The sequence below is a fragment of the Misgurnus anguillicaudatus genome, chromosome 18, assembly GCF_027580225.2.
Source record: "Misgurnus anguillicaudatus chromosome 18, ASM2758022v2, whole genome shotgun sequence".
Lineage (NCBI taxonomy): Eukaryota > Metazoa > Chordata > Actinopteri > Cypriniformes > Cobitidae > Misgurnus > Misgurnus anguillicaudatus.
In genome coordinates this window covers 8,152,282-8,172,935 of record NC_073354.2, presented here as the reverse complement: position 1 = coordinate 8,172,935, position 20,654 = coordinate 8,152,282, and the positions used below count along the sequence as shown (strand labels likewise).

At 37.1% G+C, this 20,654-nt stretch overlaps 1 protein-coding gene across 1 annotated transcript; it reads left to right on the top strand.

The window, feature by feature from the left end:
- Window positions 1–558: 558 nt before the first annotated feature.
- Window positions 559–20,550, top strand: themis (thymocyte selection associated). The gene is made up of 7 exons (XM_073855777.1): window positions 559–1,278; window positions 6,982–7,119; window positions 7,296–7,760; window positions 9,375–10,450; window positions 16,973–17,032; window positions 18,408–18,510; window positions 20,048–20,550. The coding sequence occupies exons 1-7, from the start codon at window positions 1,188–1,190 to the stop codon at window positions 20,218–20,220; spliced, it is 2,106 nt and encodes a 701-aa protein (XP_073711878.1). The 5' UTR covers window positions 559–1,187; the 3' UTR covers window positions 20,221–20,550.
- The last annotated feature ends 104 nt before the right edge of the window (window positions 20,551–20,654 follow it).

Here is a 20,654-nt window from a genome sequence, read left to right as displayed (position 1 = left end):
ATCACCATAAAGTGAGAAAAATAAAGTTCACTTTGATCACCATACATTAAGAATAATAAACTTCACTTTAATCACCATACGTAAGCAATAATTGACGATGGGCTGTTGAATTATAAGAAAATAATGCACACCCAAGGTGGTAATGCGGCACGACGCGAAGCGGAAGAATAATAAACTTCACATTTATCACCACACATTAAGAATAATGAACTTCACTTTGATCACCATACATTAAGAATAATAAAGTTATTAAGAAAACAATTAAGTTTACTTTGATCACCATAAAGTGAGAAAAATAAAGTTCAATTTGATCACCATACATTAAGAATAATAAAGCTATTAAGAAAACAATTAAGTTTACTTTGATCACCATAAAGTGAGAAAAATAAAGTTCACTTTGATCACCATACGCAAGGAATAATTGACGACGGGCTGTTGAATTATAAGAAAATAATGCACACCCAAGGTGGTAATGCGGCACGACGCGAAGCGGAGTGCTGTTACAATGTGAGTGTGCATTATTTTTTTTATAACTCAAAGGACTGGAGTCAATTATTCCTCTTATACCACGGTTACCACAGACATGGCTCTGGTGCCTGTTTTTAAGACAGTTGACAGGTGAGGTGTGTCGTTTACAGAAAAATAATCAACACCCATGGAACATTTCTCAGCCAATCAGAAAAAAGCATTAAAGAGCCCCGTGGTATAAATTAAGAATAATAAACTTTACATTGATCACCATAAATTAAGAGTAGTATATTCTCTATTGTATAATATCTATACAACTATCTGCAGATTTAGTGCAATATTGCTTAAACAATGACTGTAAAGAGATTGTTATCACAGTATTCGGATGGCTGCATGTATTAAAATAGGCCTACAAATATTGGTTCTGGTGGAGGATGTGGGATTTGTGTATTTTTGCAGAATACGCGGTGCATGATCGTGTTGAGTTGTGGTCTGTGAGAGATGCTTTGCTTCCTGTTCTTCTGTGTTGTACAGAATGCATCACAGTCTTCCTTTAACTTTACAATTCTGAGTTAAACAGCCGTCTGGAGGGGATAAAGACCATTCAGGGATCTCGTTTTCTTTAAGCCTATAACGGCTTTATGGACAAAAGCGGATCGTAACCTCGGCTCTCAGCTGTGTGTGCTGAGTTTGATAAGTGTGTTGGTTCGGAGAAGATCATGGCTTTAACACTGCATGAATTTACACAGTCTGTAAAGGCTAAAGCTTTACCCAGGGTGCTACAGATCCAGTCAGGAGTCTACTGTCAAGGTAAAAGTCAATCTGACAAAACCTCCTAAACTGCACCACACTGACTGGGATTAAATGTTTTTAAAATAGAGGAGAGAGGGGCACAACATAACGCTTTTTGGTTTTGGCTCATTTATTCAAAAAATATTCAAGATGTATTTATTTTCATACAGGTAACACACACATATCTGCTACAGATGAACACTTAGGGCCAGTTTCCTCGACTGGTTTTAGATTAATCCAGGACTAGGCCTTAGTTATATTAGGACATTTAAGTTGTTTTTACAAACATACCATACAAAAACATACATACATTGGGACAAAACAATGGCACTGATGTATTTTAAGATGTTTTTAGTTCAGACATTTCAAACATGCATTTTAGTCTGGGACTAGTATAACTAGTAAGCCCTATCCGGGAAACCGCACCTTAAAGTTTGTTTCTATAGTCCTATAGTTCTCATACAAATACACACATTTACAAGTTAAAATGATCCCATAGGTGGGGTTCATTGTAACAAACAGAGGGTTTGTTGTAACACCTGCTAGAAAATTTTGTTTAAACACAAATAATTCAATAAATGTATGTCTACGGTATATACTAAAGGTGGATATTGTTTATATATCTGCCTATTTTATATATATATATAACACATTCATCCATTCATGATCCTTCATCTAATCATCCTTGTATTATGCAACAATGCATATAAATAGATTTTCTTTAAATGGCCGCACAATTAGGAAAAAACATAATTGTGAGTTATTTCCCCTGATATTTAATTAACATTTATCATTTTGATGAATGATATTTACATAGTTTTCATTTCATTATCATTGTATAGTTGAGGTTTGGTTGTAACTAACCACGCTGTGTTATTGCTTTCAATCCCAGCTTTCAGTTACTAGGTGTTGTTGACATGTTTCAAAATGGTGATATGATTTAGGTAACAAGTCAGTGATTAAGAATAATAATAAATAGACTGTAAAAGATTAGCTGTAGTTATGCAGCTGTTTGCCAGTAACTTACTGTAGATTTAAATTTATGTTATTTACTGGCAACAGTTTGTTCAAAGTTAAAGGGAAAGGATGCAAATATTGAAAATATCATCTTTAAAGTTGTCCTTTGAAGTCCTTAGCAAAACATAATGATAAATACATTTTTGATATATTTACAGTAGGAAATTTACAAAATATGTTCATGGAACATGATCTTTACTTAATATACTAATGATTTTTGGCATAAAAAAACATAATATATACAATGTATTGTTGGCTATTGTTACAAATATACCCGTGCTACTTTTGTGTCTAGGGTCACATGTAAGGTTGGATTAGCGTGACTTTCATACCCAACTCAGAAATCGAAAATAAATGAAAAAGATATTTACTTTAATGCCTTCAAAAAAACTCTTTGTATATTTTAACAAAAACACATCAAAACTTCACAAGAGATCATCTTTTGACATTAGGCGAAAAGACCGAAAGCACAGATTGCTTGGCCCAACTCTGTAAAACAGCAGTATTACGCTGCGCCGCGCTCTCCCCTAATCTAAAACCTTTATACTAAAGCAAGTCCTGCAGAAACTTGTGCAAATTGCACAATTTCTCGGCTCATGTACAGTTACGCTGGTTTGATGGAGAACAATATGTTAAGCAAACGTTGGTTTTTCATTAAACAGAAAACAGTTAATGTTAAGATTCATTTTTTGTTGCATTGTGAATGATTGTTTATGTAAAAGCTATGGAAAGTCATTTTCATAAACACATTTTGTAAGATTAAACTAGTAAGATAATTTTTTTTTAATTTTCTAACTATGCACTGTCAGAAGCAAAAAATAGACCTCGCTCATTTCCGTTTCCTGCATGGGCCTTTAATCTAGAATGTGTCTTAAAATACAATGTGGTCATTTTGATCTTTTTACAGCATGTATTATTGAATAACATGGTATTAGTCGTATCGTAGAGCTTTATAGTATACACTCAAAAAAAATTTAAATTTTGGATTTACTTTAAACAAATTGTGTCAACAGGTTCCACGCAATTCATTTAATCTCAACAAACAATAATTTAGTTCATTTTACAAAATAAGTTTAAGTAAACTTACAGTTTTTCTCGATTGCTAAAACAGTATAACCAGGCTTTTGAACTAAAATTTTAAAACCATAACGCCATTTTTCAAGAAGCACAGCCAATTTTCTGAACTATAAACACTACTCCCCTGCTTTAACACATGAGTCAAATTTGGTTAACTGTTACTTCAAAACTCTACACACAAATCCTTACATTTCTCAGTGCTTACACCATCTGGTCATATGGTAAGCACTAGCATTCAAAACTGTTCACTCAAGTCAGCACAGCTTAGGCTCAAATAGCAAACAATTACCAAGGTGGAAACACTATGAGTTAAAATTGAACACACATCAATCAGATCCTTCAATAGACTGATAAAAGGGCCTGAATCTGTTCACTGAGCTTTGGAACAATAGATCCACAGAGAAATGAAGGAATAGGTCGAGGTGAAGGAGGAGGAAGAGGAGGAGGGAGAGGAAGAGGAGGAGGCAGAGGAGGAGGGAATGGAGGAGGACGTGGTGAAGGAGGAGGAAGAGGACTTGGTAAAGGAGTAGGAAGAGGAGGAGGACGTGGTGAAGGAGGAGGGGGAAGAGGAGGATGTGGTGAAGGAGGAGGGAGATGAAGGGCAAGGTGACAAGCAGTCTCAGATGAAATTCGAGCCCCTCTAGTTGCATGTCCTTGTCCATGGTATGACTATGAGGGAGGCTGAGCAACGACTAAAGCCTGATTTGAATCGCTTCACTGTTGCCTCCATCTTCAGAGCTTTCAAGGAGGAAAACAGATAGATGTACTTACAGTAAGACTGCTCTGTACAGTAACTTTAGTGTGCATACACTGTTGGACTATGCTACTGGAATAAAGAAATGAATCAAATTGCCTTCCATACAGATCAACATATCAGTAGATGAATGCCAGGGGTGGATCATGCAAGAGGATGTTACATTCGCTGTTTGGTTAGGGCCAATATATAGCCTGTGATGTGGACGAGATTCTCTGGCCTGACCCAGAACAAAGACGAGATGTTGAGGCGGAATAACAGTTGTGCTGTGTAGCACATTGATGAATAAAAATGTGCTAATGCATACATTGATTGTGTCTTTTTTGGTCATGTGAAAAGGTTTTTGGGCAGAACCACAAGCAACATAACTGGTACCAGGTGAAAAAGTAGTACACTTCCATAGTGCTTTATTTTTGCACACTCGTTTTGTACTTAATATACAAAAAAAATCATCTTTAGTACCTCTTAAGATGTTCTTAAAATTATCTAAGTGTACTTATTTGTGCTATTTTGAAACACCATGAATATGAACTAAAATGCACTTTTAGGGGAATGGTCTACCCTTTTGCCATATTAAACTATGTTATTACCTCAACCTAGACGAATTAATACATTTCCATCTTTTTTCAATGCGTGCACTGTACAGCGCGTCGTGAATGTGTTAGCATTTAGCCTAGACCCATTCATTCCTATGGTACCAAACAGGGAAGCCACCAAACACTTCCGTGTTTTCCCTATTTGTTACATGAGGAGTTATACCAGTAAGTATGGTGCCACAAAATAAAACTTTTTTGTACCATAGGAATGAATGGGGCTAGGCTAAATGCTAACACATTCAAACGCGCTGTACAGTGCACGCATTGAACAAAGATAGGTATGTATTAATTTGTCTAGGTTGAGGTAATAACATAGTTTAATATGGCAAAGGGGTAGACTATTCCTTTAACATACTATCTCTATATTAAAAAATGTATTTAGTTAACACTTGTATTTAACTTGAACTCAACTTTCATACAAAGATGGGTTCAAGTTTACTACAAGTGGTACCTAAATAAATTTTTTAAATAAATTTTTAGCACATTTTAGTTCATATTCATGGCGTCTCAGAATAGCACAGTGAAGTACACAGATGATCTTAAGATTATCTCAAGAAGTACTAAAGAAGAATTTTTAGTATATTAAGTTCAAAATTAGTGTGCGAAAATAAAGCACTTTAGGTACACTATGGAAGCGTAATACTTTTTCTCCTGGGGTGGTTTTAAATATATTGTTTTAATTTTATTGCACCAGTGTGTAAGACAATGTTGTAGTGTGTGTGTGTTTTTGAAAGATTGTGTGTGATGTCTGAGGGGAAAGTTTGGTTTTTCAGTAAGAGTGAATGGTTTTGAGTGTAGAGCTTCATTTTGACCAGAAAATATGATGTTTGGGGAATTGGGTAAGACAGTTGGATTTGTGTTTACTGTTTTGAGAATACGAGGCATAGTTTCAAGAAATGTGTTAAAGCAACTGAGAAAAACTGTAACAGGCCTTAGTAGTGCCAACAAACAACAATTGAGTTAATTGTACATGAAAAATTTAATTAATGATGACGAAAATTTGAATAATTCCATTATATAAACCCCACCCCTTTAATTAGGATCACCTATTTATACTGCGGGTCTATTGAATGCTTGAATCTGATTGGCTGATTAACGTTCTGAAGGGTGCAATTCTTTTCTGGGAAACGCACGGCGAATGTAGTTCCAGGCAGCTCTCTTGACTGCATTACAGTTCCATATCACATCACATAGTTAACTGTAATAACGGACTAACAAAAACAACATGACAGACAATTTTCTGAAGCAATGACAGCTGTTAAGAGACGCAGAGAGGTAGCCTCGTTCACAAAATCTCTCTCTTTCTTTCTTTTTTTCTTTCTCTCTCTCTGTGTCTCTGTAGCTCTCTTTCTAATAACTTTATTAATAATTGCATTCGAATGCTATCAACGGCCTAAGCCTCCATTGCTAGCTTTAAAATGACGTTAATTGGAACAAGCAAAAGAGCCGTTAAATGAGACGCGGAAGAAATAGTCCTACTCACAATAGCGATTTAAGTACAAAAACCGGACGAATCGCTTTAAATATATCATGTGATTGATGTCTTGAGGTGTCGTAAACGTAGTATAAGCAGAATAATTGACCCCGGGCCATTGAATTATTGAAAAATAATGCACACCCGAGGGGTAACGCCACTCAGCTTCGCGTCGTGACCGCATCACCACCTCAAGTGTGCTCTATTCTTCTAACAATTCAACGGTCGGTCGTCAATTATTCCTTACATAAATAATAACTAAATCAATCATTCGTAGTGCAGCTGCTCAATACAACTATAGACCTTTTAATTACAGCTTATCAAATATATCACAAACATATATGAAATTAAATATTACATTTCAAACCATTAATTGTTTAAAACATATATTTTAGAACAAGTTCATTCACTTGTACTTGGCCACTTATTACTTACATATCTAATGCTACACTTCTGCAAGAAGGTGCTAGAACAACAATTACCCATAATACACTGCAACATCATCAGCCAATAAGATGCCAGTTTGGTTTTATTAATCTGCTAATTTTGCGCAACAATGTTATGTTGGTTGAACAAAGAATTTTTAAGTTAAGCTGACAAGACACCATTTTTGTTGAATGAACTCAAATTAAGTTCACATTGTTAAATTGATCATTTTTTTAAGAAATCTCAACATGAAAGGATTAAGTAAAATTGGCAAAAGTAAAAGTTCATTATTTTGAGTATGGAAATAGCATGACTGCATTCTAACTAAATGAATACTGGAGTGTGTTGAGTGTATAAAGACGCTGTAATGTTTTCAGGCTGTGTTTATGAGATGTTTGGAAGAGAATGCTCTCTGTCGACCGGAGATCTCCTTAAAATCATTGACATCACCATCATGGGATTTTCTGCTCTGAGCTCCAGCAACACAAAGCTCGACCTTCCATTGGAGTATCCAGGTATGTGAATAAAATCCCAGTCGAGACAGAAATCCTGCGTTCACATGCAGACAGTCGAGAGCAACAGGCTTTATCTTTTAGTCTGAGAACTCACTTGTTAAGATCTGACCGATAATGTTTTCCACATTATGCATGTTGTCTTTATTTGTATCTCAGTTTTGTCCTCTGTACATCAGGTATGTTTAAACTGATAGCTGACAGTCAGCCGTACAGGAGCGTAGAAGAAATCGTGGAGTCGGTGAAGATCGGCTCTCACAGACTGGGTCATCCGGTGTTCCTCACCCTCTCGGAGATAAAGCTTTCACACGGTCTCATAAAAGAGAGAGAGAGTTTTAAAATCACAGCTGTCACCCAGCATCAGCCGGACGGAGGCCGTGTGGACTGCGTGCTGCTTCATAGAGAACCAAAGTTCTGCTTCAGTCTGAGTTTCTCTCAGCAGGGCGACTTCATCGAGTGTCAGGATGATCAGTTTTACACACTGAAGGAGATCGCAGACTGGAAGATCTCGAAAGGCAGGAGAAGATCTGTTTGTGAGGTCAAAACTCTGCTCAAGAAAGATTTCTTATTTTCCAGTTTATTGGAGAACGTGTGTGGAGAGCTGATATTAACTCCTGTATATGAGCTGAAGGCTATTACAAAGAGTAAGTTCAATACACACACACACACACACACACACACACACACACACACACACAAATATCACTAGGAACAAGATGATCATAATCTATAAAAATAATGTTTTCTTTTCTAGTAAAGAATGTCTGAATAAATGAACTTAAAGCAAAATATATGTTTAAATTTTTTCATTAAAGGTATAGTTCACCCAAAAATAAAAAATGTTCATCCTAATGTTGTATTAAACCTGTACTGTATACGTTTTTTTCCCTGATGAACACAAAAGAAGATATTTTGATAAATGCTGGTAGGCACACAGCTGATTGTAACCATTGACTTCCATAGTATATGATTTTAAAACATGAATATGTTCTTAATCTTTTTACTTCACATTCATAGCGCTTTTTGTCTTTTCTGCTACGGACACTGCAAAAAATGTTTTTCAAGAAAACAATTTCTTAGTATTTTTGTCTTGTTTTCAGTAAAAATATCTAAAAATTCTTAAATTAAGATGCTTTTTGTTGATGAGCAAAACGACCCAAGAAAATAAGTCTAGTTTTTAGACCAAAAATATTTAAGTGATTTAAGTGATTTCGTGCATAAAACCAGTAAAAAAATCTGCTAATGGGGTAAGCGAAAAAATCTTGAACATTTTTCTTAAACACTAAATTCAAGAAAAATTTGATTACCCCATTGGCAGATTTTTTTGCTTTTTTTATGCACAAAATCACTTAAATATCATATTTTTGGTCTAAACTAGACTTATTTTCTTGGCTCATCAACAAAAAGCATCTTAATTTAAGAATTTTTAGATATTTTTACTGAAATATTTTTACAGACACATGTTGATAGACGTGTTCAACTGCATGCGACGCTGCAAAGACCGACTGACAAATGAAATGAAAGCATTCTCTGATCAGACTGCTTGTTACACTGCAACAAATGACCTTTTTACATAGTATTTTTGTCTTGTTTTCAGTAAAAATAACTAAACATTCTTAAATTAAGATGTATTTTCTTGAAAAGCAAAATGACCTAAGAAAATAAGTCTAATTTTTAAACAAAAAAATATAAAATTTAAGCGAATTTGTGCTTAAAACAAGCAAAAAAATCTGCCAATAAAATAAGAATCATTTTCTTGAAATAAGTTTACTTTTCTCATAAACACTTAATTCAAGAAAATTTTTCTTATTCCATTGACACATTTTTTTGCTTGTTTTAAGCACTAATTCGCTTAATTTTTATATTTTTTGTCTAAAAACTAGACTTAATTTCGTAGGTCATTTTGCTCATTAAGAAAATACATCTTGATTTAAGAATTTTTAGATATTTTTACTGAAAAAACAAGATAAAAATACTAAGTAAGAAACTCATTTTTTGCAGTATGTGTTTTTGAATAGCTCTCGCGGCACAATGATGTCTCCACAAGAAACCTTTAACATCCACAGATCCTCTCTGTTGCACAAAAGATTTGTAGTGAAAAAAGGGTCTAGAGATTATAAAAAAAAGAGGCTTTGACTTAGATGAACCTTTACTTGAGATACTTGAAGATACTTTGCTTACACAGAAATAATTTCTGCTAGTGTTTTTCATAAATGGATGTCCTTGGTTTTTAACCCAGACTCTTTTCAATCCCACAGTTAGCGAGAACGTTTTGCTCCTCGCCTCAAATCTGGACGTGGAGGTGATGGATGTTACGGAGCAGTTCGACTGCGACTCTTTTTGGCCAGTTCAGCATTTTTCACTGAAGGATGTGTTTGAAAGTCCTGCCGAGTTCTTCCCGGTCGTGGCTGAGCTGTCGTGTAGAAATTCATTCAAGCTGTCACCAGAGCTGAAGTCTCTGTTTCACTCCAAACAGGTGATCGTTCATCACGCTTACTGTTCAAAACGAATACTGGCCTCAGAAATGTGTAGTGAATCTCCAAGACACTTTCTCATTCCCGAGTCCTACAACGGACGCTTGAAACGCAGGCCACGCCAGTTTCCCACAGCCTACGATCTGGAGCGAGCTCGCAGCGAGACGGAGGAGATCCGTGTGGTGGCCACCAGAGAGTTTGAGTCCACGTACGACGGACTCGCTTCTGTTCAAGCCAGAGATCAGTTTGTGGTGACTAAAGGAAAGAGTCGTGTGATTTCACATGACGGGACAGAGAAGTTAGTGGATGCGTTTGAATGTCTAAAGGTTACAGAGAAAAGTAAGGGGGTCGAGGTGAAGGAGTCTGTGCGACTCCCTATGTGTTTGGAGGGTGGATTCGTGGAGCTGGTCAGTGACAAACGTCAGTATACCATCACAGAGGTATGCCGATGGTTCCCGCTGCCCTTTAACGTCAACGTGTCGGTGCGTGACCTCTCTCTGAAGCATGACATTCTGGCCGGAGTCCCTGGTCTGTACATTGAGGAGGAGATCTCTGATCCCTGTCTTCTCATTTCAACCACGGATCTCTCTCAGCTGATGGCGGTGCCGGTAAATCGTACAGACTTGACCCTTAGAATTAAAGAGCGGTGGACTGGTGAGAGTTTAGCTTGTAATGAAATGTCATCCATAGAGGAGATCTCAGAGGACACTTACTTCAGCCTGAGAAGATACGCTGTCGCTACAGTGACACCTCCTCCGAGACCCCCCAAAAAGCCAAAGGATCCTCCCCCACGCCCTCCCAGGACCTTCTCATCTATGTCTGAGCAGACCAACTCTGAAGGTACCAGCTGTTCTTCAAAGGTAAACCATGTTTCTACTGCAAGTTTTAGTGTTTAATGGCTGTTTTCGATAGTCACATGCATACTGAATAATTTCACTGGGACCGCCATCTTGCTTTTGAACGTATTCAAGCATGCCAGTATCAACTGTGCAAGCGCTTCTGTCAGACGGGCCGTTAGTTCAACCGAGTCCAGTTCCATATGAACTTTAACTAATATTGCACCTGCCTCTCGTTAAATACTCATGCGGCGGGGCACCGCCAGCAAATGCAAATACCTGCATGTCAAGTTCATTGGCGTTTTAGTAGCTTCTTGAAGTGAGTTGGTCTGCAAAACACGTTTCCAAATTGTCGGTAACGACGTGACATCGTAGTGACCAACTTAAAGGGAACTAATTTCAAACGTTTCTAGCAGATCCCTTCAAATTCAAATGTTCATCCTTACAACCAATTCAATTCAATTGACAATGAACTTTTGAGCGCCAATGACTACTTTGGCTAGTGTACTTTGGCTAGTGTACTTTGACTAGTGTACTTTGGCTAGTGTACTTTGACTAGTGTACTTTGGCTAGTGTACTTTGGCTATTGTACTTTGGCTAGTGTAGTTTGGCTAGTGCAGGTTGGCAAGTATATATTGGCTAGTGTAGTTTGGCTAGTGCAGGTTGGCAAGTGTATATTGTCTAGTGTAGTTTGGCTAGTGCAGGTTGGCAAGTATATATTGGCTAGTGTAGTTTGGCTTGTGTAGTTTGGCTAGTGTACTTTGGCTAGTGTAGTTTGGCTAGTTTACTTTGGCTAGTTTACTTTGGCTAGTGCAGTTTGGCTTGTGTAGTTTGGCTTGTGTAGTTTGGCTAGTGTACTTTGGCTAGTGTACTTTGACTAGTGTACTTTGACAAGTGTACTTTGACAAGTGTACTTTGGCTAGTGTAGTTTGGCTATTGTACTTTGGCTAGTGCATTTTGGCTAGTGTAGTTTGGCTTGTGTAGTTTGGCTAGTGTACTTTGGCTAGTGTACTTTGGCTAGTGTACTTTGACTAGTTTACTTTGGCTAGTTTACTTTGGCTAGTGCATTTTGGCTAGTGTAGTTTGGCTTGTGTAGTTTGGCTAGTGTACTTTGGCATGTTCAGGTTGACAAGTGTACACTTGCAGGTTGGCAAGTGTATATTGTCTAGTGTAGTTTGGCTAGTGCACGTTGGCAAGTATATATTGACTAGTGTACTTTGGCTAGTGTACTTTGGCTAGTGTACTCTGGCTAGTGCAGGTTGGCAAGTGTATATTGGCTAGTGTAGTTTGGCTAGTGTACTTTGAGTAGTGTACTTTGGCTAGTGTAGTTTGACTAGAGCAGGTTGACAAGTGTATATTGGCTAGTGTACTTTGGCTAGTGTAGTTTGGCTAGTGCAGGTTGACAAGTGTAGTTTGGCTAGTGTACTTTGGCTAGTGTAGTTTGGCTAGTGTAGTTTGTCTAGTTCAGGTTGGAAAGTGTATATTGGCTAGTGTAGTTTGGCTAGTGAAGATTGGCTTGTGTAGTTTGGCTAGTGTTGTTTGGCTAGTGTACTTTGGCTAGTGTACTTTGACTAGTGTACTTTGGCTAGTGTACTTTGGCTAGTGTACTTTGGCTATTGTACTCTGGCTAGTTCAGGTTGACAAGTGTAATTTGGCTAGTGTAGTTTGGCTAGTGCAGGTTGGCAAGTGTATATTGGCTGGTGTAGTTTGGCTAGTGTAGTTTGGCTAGTGTACTTTGGCTATTGTACTTTGGCTAGTTCAGGTTGACAAGTGTACTTTGGCTAGTGTAGTTTGGCTAGTTCAGGTTGGCAAGTGTATATTGGCTAGTGTACTTTGGCTAGTGTACTTTGCCTAGTGTACTTTGGCTAGTTTACTTTGGCTAGTGCATTTTGGCTAGTTCAGGTTGACAAGTGTAATTTGGCTAGTGTAGTTTGGCTAGTGCAGGTTGGCAAGTGTTTATTGGCTAGTGTAGTTTGGCTAGTGTAGTTTGGCTAGTGCAGGTTGGCAAGTGTATATTGTCTAATGTAGTTTGGCTAGTGCACGTTGGCAAGTATATATTGGCTAGTGTAGTTTGGCTTGTGTAGTTTGGCTAGTGTACTTTGCCTAGTGTACTTTGACTAGTGTACTTTGACTAGTGTACTTTGACTAGTGCACTTTGGCTAGTTTATTTTGACTAGTGTAGTTTGGCTAGTGTAGTTTGGCTTGTGTAGTTTGGCTAGTGTACTTTGGCTAGTGTACTTTGGCTAGTTCAGGTTGACAAGTGTACTTTGGCTAGTGTAGTTTGGCTAGTGCAGGTTGGCAAGTGTATATTGGCTAGTGTAGTTTGGCTAGTGTACTTTGAGTAGTGTACTTTGGCTAGTGTAGTTTGGCTAGTGAAGTTTGGCTAGTGCAGGTTGAGAAGTGTTTATTGGCTAGTGTAGTTTGGCTAGTGTAGTTTGGCTAGTGCAGGTTGGCAAGTGTATATTGTCTAATGTAGTTTGGCTAGTGCACGTTGGCAAGTATATATTGGTTAGTGTAGTTTGGCTTGTGTAGTTTGGCTAGTGTACTTTGCCTAGTGTACTTTGACTAGTGTACTTTGACTAGTGCACTTTGGCTAGTTTATTTTGACTAGTGTAGTTTGGCTAGTGTAGTTTGGCTAGTGTAGTTTGGCTAGTGTAGTTTGGCTAGTGCAGGTTGGCTAGTGTACTTTGGCTATTGTACTTTGGCTAGTTCAGGTTGACAAGTGTAATTTGGCTAGTGTAGTTTGGCTAGTGCAGGTTGGCAAGTGTATATTGGCTAGTGTACTTTGGCTAGTGTAGTTTGGCTAGTGTACTTTGGCTATTGTACTTTGGCTAGTTCAGGTTGACAAGTGTAATTTGGCTAGTGTAGTTTGGCTAGTGCAGGTTGGCAAGTGTTTATTGGCTAGTGTAGTTTGGCTAGTGTAGTTTGGCTAGTGCAGGTTGGCAAGTGTATATTGTCTAATGTAGTTTGGCTAGTGCACGTTGGCAAGTATATATTGGCTAGTGTAGTTTGGCTTGTGTAGTTTGGCTAGTGTACTTTGCCTAGTGTACTTTGACTAGTGTACTTTGACTAGTGTACTTTGACTAGTGCACTTTGGCTAGTTTATTTTGACTAGTGTAGTTTGGCTAGTGTAGTTTGGCTTGTGTAGTTTGGCTAGTGTACTTTGGCTAGTGTACTTTGGCTAGTTCAGGTTGACAAGTGTACTTTGCCTAGTGTAGTTTGGCTAGTGCAGGTTGGCAAGTGTATATTGGCTAGTGTAGTTTGGCTAGTGTACTTTGAGTAGTGTACTTTGGCTAGTGTAGTTTGGCTAGTGAAGTTTGGCTAGTGCAGGTTGAGAAGTGTTTATTGGCTAGTGTAGTTTGGCTAGTGTAGTTTGGCTAGTGCAGGTTGGCAAGTGTATATTGTCTAATGTAGTTTGGCTAGTGCACGTTGGCAAGTATATATTGGTTAGTGTAGTTTGGCTTGTGTAGTTTGGCTAGTGTACTTTGCCTAGTGTACTTTGACTAGTGTACTTTGACTAGTGCACTTTGGCTAGTTTATTTTGACTAGTGTAGTTTGGCTAGTGTAGTTTGGCTAGTGTAGTTTGGCTAGTGTAGTTTGGCTAGTGCAGGTTGGCAAGTGTATATTGTCTAATGTAGTTTGGCTAGTGCACGTTGGCAAGTATATATTGGCTAGTGTAGTTTGGCTTGTGTAGTTTGGCTAGTGTACTTTGCCAGGTGTACTTTGACTAGTGTACTTTGACTAGTGTACTTTGACTAGTGCACTTTGGCTAGTTTATTTTGACTAGTGTAGTTTGGCTAGTGTAGTTTGGCTTGTGTAGTTTGGCTAGTGTACTTTGGCTAGTGTACTTTGGCTAGTTCAGGTTGACAAGTGTACTTTGCCTAGTGTAGTTTGGCTAGTGCAGGTTGGCAAGTGTATATTGGCTAGTGTAGTTTGGCTAGTGTAGTTTGTGTAGTGTACTTTGTCTAGTGTAGTTTGGCTAGTGTAGTTTGGCTAGTGCAGGTTGACAAGTGTATATTGGCTAGTGTACTTTGGCTAGTGTAGTTTGGCTAGTGCAGGTTGACAAGTGTAGTTTGGCTAGTGTACTTTGGCTAGTGTAGTTTGGCTAGTTCAGGTTGGCAAGTGTATATTGGCTAGTGTAGTTTGGCTAGTGAAGATTGGCTTGTGTAGTTTGGCTAGTGTTGTTTGGCTAGTGTACTTTGGCTAGTGTAGTTTGGTCAGTGTACTTTGGCTAGTTCAGGTTGACAAGTGTACTTTGGCTAGTGTAGTTTGGCTAGTGCAGGTTGGCAAGTGTATATTGGCTAGTGTAGTTTGGCTTGTGTAGTTTGGCAAGTGTAGTTTGGCTAGTGTACTTTGACTATTGTATTTTGGCTAGTTCAGGTTGACAAGTATACTTTGGCTAGTGTAGTATGGCTAGTGCAGGTTGGCAAGTGTATATTGGCTAGTGTATATTGGCTAGTGTAGTTTGGCTTGTGAAGTTTGGCTAGTGTAGTTTCGCTAGTTCAGGTTGACAAGTGTACTTTGGCTAGTGTACTTTGGCTAGTGTAGTTTGGCTAGTGCATATTGGCTAGTGCATATTGGCTAGTGTAGTTTGGCTAGTGTACTTTGACTAGTGTACTTTGGCTAGTGTACTTTGGCTATTGTATTTTGGCTAGTTCAGGTTGACAAGGATACTTTGGCTAGTGTAGTTTGGCTAGTGCAGGTTGGCAAGTGTATATTGGCTAGTGTAGTTTGGCTAGTGTAGTTTGGCTTGTGTAGTTTGGCTAGTGTAGTTTGGCTAGTGCAGGTTGACAAGTGTAGTTTGGCTTGTGTAGTTTGGCTAGTGTAGTTTGGCTAGTGCAGGTTGGCAAGTCTGTATTGGCTAGTGTAGTTTGGCTAGTGATGTTTGGCTTGTGTAGTTTGGCTAGTGTAGTTTGGCTAGTGTACTTTGCCTAGTGTACTTTGGCAAGTGTAGTTTGGCTAGTGAAGTTTGGCTTGTGTAGTTTGGCTAGTGTACTTTGCCTAGTGTACTTTGCCTAGTGTACTTTAGCTAGTGCATTTTGTCTAGTGAAGTTTGGCTAGTGTAGTTTGGCTATTGTAGTTTGGCTTGTGTACTTTGGGTAGTGTAGTTTTGCTAGTGTAGTTTGGCTAGTGTACTTTGACTAGTGTACTTTGGCTAGTGTAGTTTGGCTATTGTACTTTGGCTAGTGTACTTTGGCTATTGTATTTTGGCTAGTTCAGGTTGACAAGTATACTTTGGCTAGTGTAGTTTGGCTAGTGCAGTTTGGCAAGTGTATATTGGCTAGTGTAGTTTGGTAAGTGTAGTTTGGCTTGTGTAGTTTGGCTAATGTAGTTTGGCTAGTGCATTTTGGCTAGTGCAGTTTGGCTAGTGTAGTTTGGCTAGTGTAGTTTTGCTAGTGTAGTTTGGCTTGTGTAGTTTGGCTAGTGTACTTTGGCTAGTGTAGTTTGGCTAGTGTACTTTGGCTAGTGTACTTTGACTAGTGTACTTTGACTAGTGCAGTTACTGATAAATATTTAACAATTATGTTAAGAAAAAAATACATGACAGATTTATCCATATGATGGAGAATGAGCTTTTGAGCTGCTAAACGCCTCTTCTGTCTAAAATGATATAATGATATGAACTGAATGCTCTCAGCGCATATTATATGTTCATCAAATACTTTCGCTTCAAATCCACTTAATCCTGGCCTCAGGACATTTAGAAATATCGGTTTGTTGGTAGAATCCATTAAATGCTACGTCAGTTTTTCAGCAAAGTGATCTCTAAGTGCATCAAAAGATGAATTGGTTAAAAACACATCAGTTGGGTCCACTGTAAGTACTTGAACTGAATACAACCTGAATGTTGCAGCCACATGGACCACCTTCTGACTTTCTTCATCTGGAATGTTTCCATTTGCTTTTTTAGTGATTTTACAAGACTGTGGATTGTTTAGTAGTTTATATTATAGATATAAACTAGTTTTGTGTACAAGTTTATAGATATTATTTAAAATATATATTATTTAAATTAATCTGTGACTCAAAAAAGTCCTTTGGCAAACCCATTTTATTGAAAATACATGTTTAAATTGTTAAAAACTTACAGTAGATAAATTAGAAATAAAACTTCTGTAGGTGAGATGAAATCAGGTGATTTGTTGAAAATGGTTTTCATGTTACAGATAAAGTAATGAGATGATTGTTGAAGAGATACTGAATGAATAAATCTGCTGTAATGATGAAATTATTTATTGAAAGCTGTGGTTTAGGTAAAGCACTAGTTTGTCTAATTGATCTTATACTGGCATCTTGTGGCCAAAAAAGGCAAAACGTTTCACCACTGTTGACACAAATTTAACAGTAACATAACATCAAAAAACATCTTATATGGTATGATCTTATATATTTTCTTTTTCATTCTATTTTCATTTCTTTCATTACTAAACTAAATATACTTAATTTAATTGTATCAATTTCTGCTGAAGAACTTAAGACAGATTAAACAAATGAGCCATCCTGTGCAACCATCCTTTGATTGTATGACTTATTTGATTTTCACAGATACAGATGTTGACTACATCAGGAGCACAATCACAGTCTAACACATCTGACAACACGCAGGTAGAGTGTGTGCATGCCCATTCAAACTCAGAGGCTGTTTTAATTCTAGACACAATGCAATTAATGAATGAATTATACAAATCCAGATGCAACCGAACAGTGCTGGTGCCATTATTGTGCATGGTTTTGGACACGTTGCTGCTGGTGCTGCATTTTGTTATCTAATGAAAAATCCATCACAAACACTTGCAAAACTTTCAAAACACAGCAGCTACTGCAATGTTCAGTTTACCATGTGTACAAAGATGATGGTTCAAAGTCAATTTCTTAATGTTTGATCTTTTAGAGGAGGCGCAGAATCACATTCATGTGCTTTGACTTTAAGGTCAAATATATGTTGCAAAAATGCGTTCATCTAATGATTTGATATAGGTACCATTATGAAATGAATTTTTTTTGTGGTAAAAGTGTAGTAACCATGTTTTTTGGTGTATTCATTGCCATGTTTTTACTACACTAACTATTTAGTTTAACTATGGTTTTTAAAAACCATGGTTATCAAAGCCATGGTTATTTTGTGGTTACCATGGTTTAACCACAGTGATCATGTTTTTTTGTTAGTAAAACCATGGTTAATTTTTATAACGGTAAATATGTTTTTATAGGCCTGTTTTTTATTAAAGTTGAATGTTTTCAATGCAATTAAAGGAGCAGTATGTAAGAAATTTATATCAATTAATCATAAAATGTCCCTGATGTCACTAGACATTTAGAAATCATTTTCATTTCAAATATTTATATCACTCACAACAGTGAACCGGCCAGGATATTGTCATTTAAAAAGTGGAGCTGCAGCCCTCAAATTATGTTTATGTTGTCATTTTGTGTATTATTGGCCACCAGTTTTGTGATTGCAATACCAGTTTTGGCCACAATCCTACATACTGTTCCTTTAAATTGATTTGTGAAAATAAAAAACTAATTACAGCATTAAATTAAAATCTACTTACGTTGCATCAAAGGTTTGTTTTTATTTAATTTTTAAAGCCAATCACAGATGTGACTGATGGAGCGTATCAATGTAATGTTTAAAGGAGTTGTCGGTGTAAAAGTGTGTTTTTTACCTTACCTTTTTTGATTGTATAGTCCATGAGAATATGGCATACAAAGAAGTTGTGATGTATTTTATCAATGGAAGTTAATAATTATTATAAAGTGTGCCCCCTTTAAAAAAGTGTGTCTGTGTGTCTGTGTGTGTCTGTGTGTCTTTGTGTGTGTGTGTGTGTGTGTGTCTGTGTGTCTGTGTGTGTGTGTTTGTGTGTGTCGGTGTGTGTCTGTTTGTGTGTGTGTGTGTGTGTGTGTGTGTGTGTGGCCGTTTGAATCAATATTTTATACTGTTGTTATAGTCATGTCATTTCCTCGTGTTGTATTACAGATTCTTCACATTGAAACTTCTGAGCAAGTTGACTCCACACAATGCAGTGACTCCAAACATGAAAATGACGAACAGACTCTCATCATTCAGAAACCAACCCTAAGTAATCTTTAACTCTTTTAAACCTTTTATACTTTTTTATATACTAACTTGTAGGACACAATGCATTTAAGGTAGTGTTGTGATGATGGTAGGCAAAATCACTATCATTTTATTTTGGTCCCCTTCATGAAAGATAAAAATTGAGCACTGCTATTATTATGAATGAGAGGAAATGCAAGGTAAAAAAAAAACAATTGTCATTCGGTAAAGACTGGTGATTCTCAGTGGGAAGGGCTTTGTACAGAGTCACGTGAGGAGCTTGCCAACCTGTGTGAATGCACATGGCTAAAGAGACCTCGAAAAACTGTGTTTTCAGCACAATTTGAGCTTAAGAAACAAAAGTTATAGTACAGTTGACGTCAGGTTTATTTGTTGGTCTGAAACATGTTGTTTAATTGTAATTTTGCCCCTGGTCCTTTGAATTATTTGAAAAAATGCACACCCACAGTGTAAAGGCATGACACAAAGCACCTTGGGTGTGTATTCTTTTTGAATTATTCAATTATTCCCAACATGATCAGTAAACCTCCTTTAACTGGGTGAAAAACTCTTGCAGCTCAACAATTGATATCCAACTTATACGTGTTTGTCTTCTGTGCACTTAGAGCACTCTGCCAACATAGCGGTATGTCTGAATGACCTGCGTTAAGAACTTAACATTAAGCAGATTTGAAGCGAAAGTATCGTATATGAATCTATAATACATGCAGAGAGCCTTCTTGTTATATTATATCACTTTTGACAACTTGCATCTGAGCTTTATGATTGTGGCTGGATAATGAAGTTAGGAAAAGAAAATATCATCAAAGGAGACGTAGAATGTAAAACTGTATTTATCTAGGCATAGATGAATAATAAGAGTTCTGTTCATGGTAATGACATATCGTGAGCGATTGTCAAACATGATTGTTTCCTCCTTCTTATGTAAACTTTGGGCATGCAAAAGACAGACCAATCTCAAACATAACACCAACTGTGACGTTACAGTCGAGATGTACGCCCCAACATTAAATGACTATGTTGTTACAATGTTAATAACAAAGGTGTGACTGCTGAGTTAGCGCTATATGCTAGTTAATGCTATATGCTAGTGTTTAGGCTGAAGTTCTAGTTTTGACGTTCGAGTTACGTTTTGCAGGTCCATACTGAAAAAAACACTCGTACATTAACAATCTCCAAACAATTGATTATTCCACAAAATCTGTATTTTTGTCTGATACAAACTCAAACATAAGGTCTGTTTGAACACACACAGAGCTACTGAAAGAGCTGTTCTGAGAAACAGCCAATCAGAGCAGAGCTCAACATTATTATTCATGACCCTTTCAAATAAGATAATAATGGCTCATTTAATTCTAAAAGCAAATCCTACGGTTGTAAAAAGACATGAAAAACCGTCTCTGGATAATTTTTTTCTACTTAATAAAGCCACAAATCTTCTTTGTAGATTTCAGAGAACAATTTAACAGATTATTTCAATGCATTCTTTGGCACCTTTAACTTAAAGAATTCCTAATGTCTCTCTCTCTGTTTTTCAGCACTTGCTAAGGGCCGAAGTCTGGACAACTTAGCCACTGCAAGAACTGCGGAAGAGGATGATGTGCACGATTATGAATACATAGATGAGGCTCAGCTTGACAACATCAGAAGGACGTGTTATGATCAACCTGTTAGCACATGTGTGAAAACAAAACCTAGTCATACAATATAAATACACTATTTAGATATAAAATACATCACACACACTTAAGATTTCAATAACACACGACTAATAAAACTCATTATTCACACACAAGTGTATTTAGTAGTCTGCAGAATAAACATGAATAATTTATTTTATGGATGTTTAGGTCTTGATCTTAATACGTTAATATGACCAATAAAGGTCTTGTTATGACTGTATACAACATCTTGCTTTTATGAAGTGTCTAAGATTTATGCTGAACCTTTAATAAATTGGTAAACAATATACATTACTGTATTTCAAAATCAGGTTTAATTTCACTGCATGATACTTCAGATTCATTTATATTCTGAGCTGCATTTGGATAAAGTCAGGGTGTTTTAGTTACCTGGTATGATTTACATAATGGTTATAATATCTATCAGACAAACATATCCTTAAAAAAGATTCATTTGAAAGGT

Bases quoted from the DNA above. Each gene is read 5' to 3' on its own strand.
- themis (XM_073855777.1), top strand. From the start codon at position 1,188: ATGGCTTTAACACTGCATGAATTTACACAGTCTGTAAAGGCTAAAGCT. The intron at 17,033-18,407 runs GTAGAGTGTGTG...GTTGTATTACAG, and splicing joins ACACATCTGACAACACGCAG to ATTCTTCACATTGAAACTTC. The intron at 18,511-20,047 runs GTAATCTTTAAC...TCTGTTTTTCAG, and splicing joins CATTCAGAAACCAACCCTAA to CACTTGCTAAGGGCCGAAGT.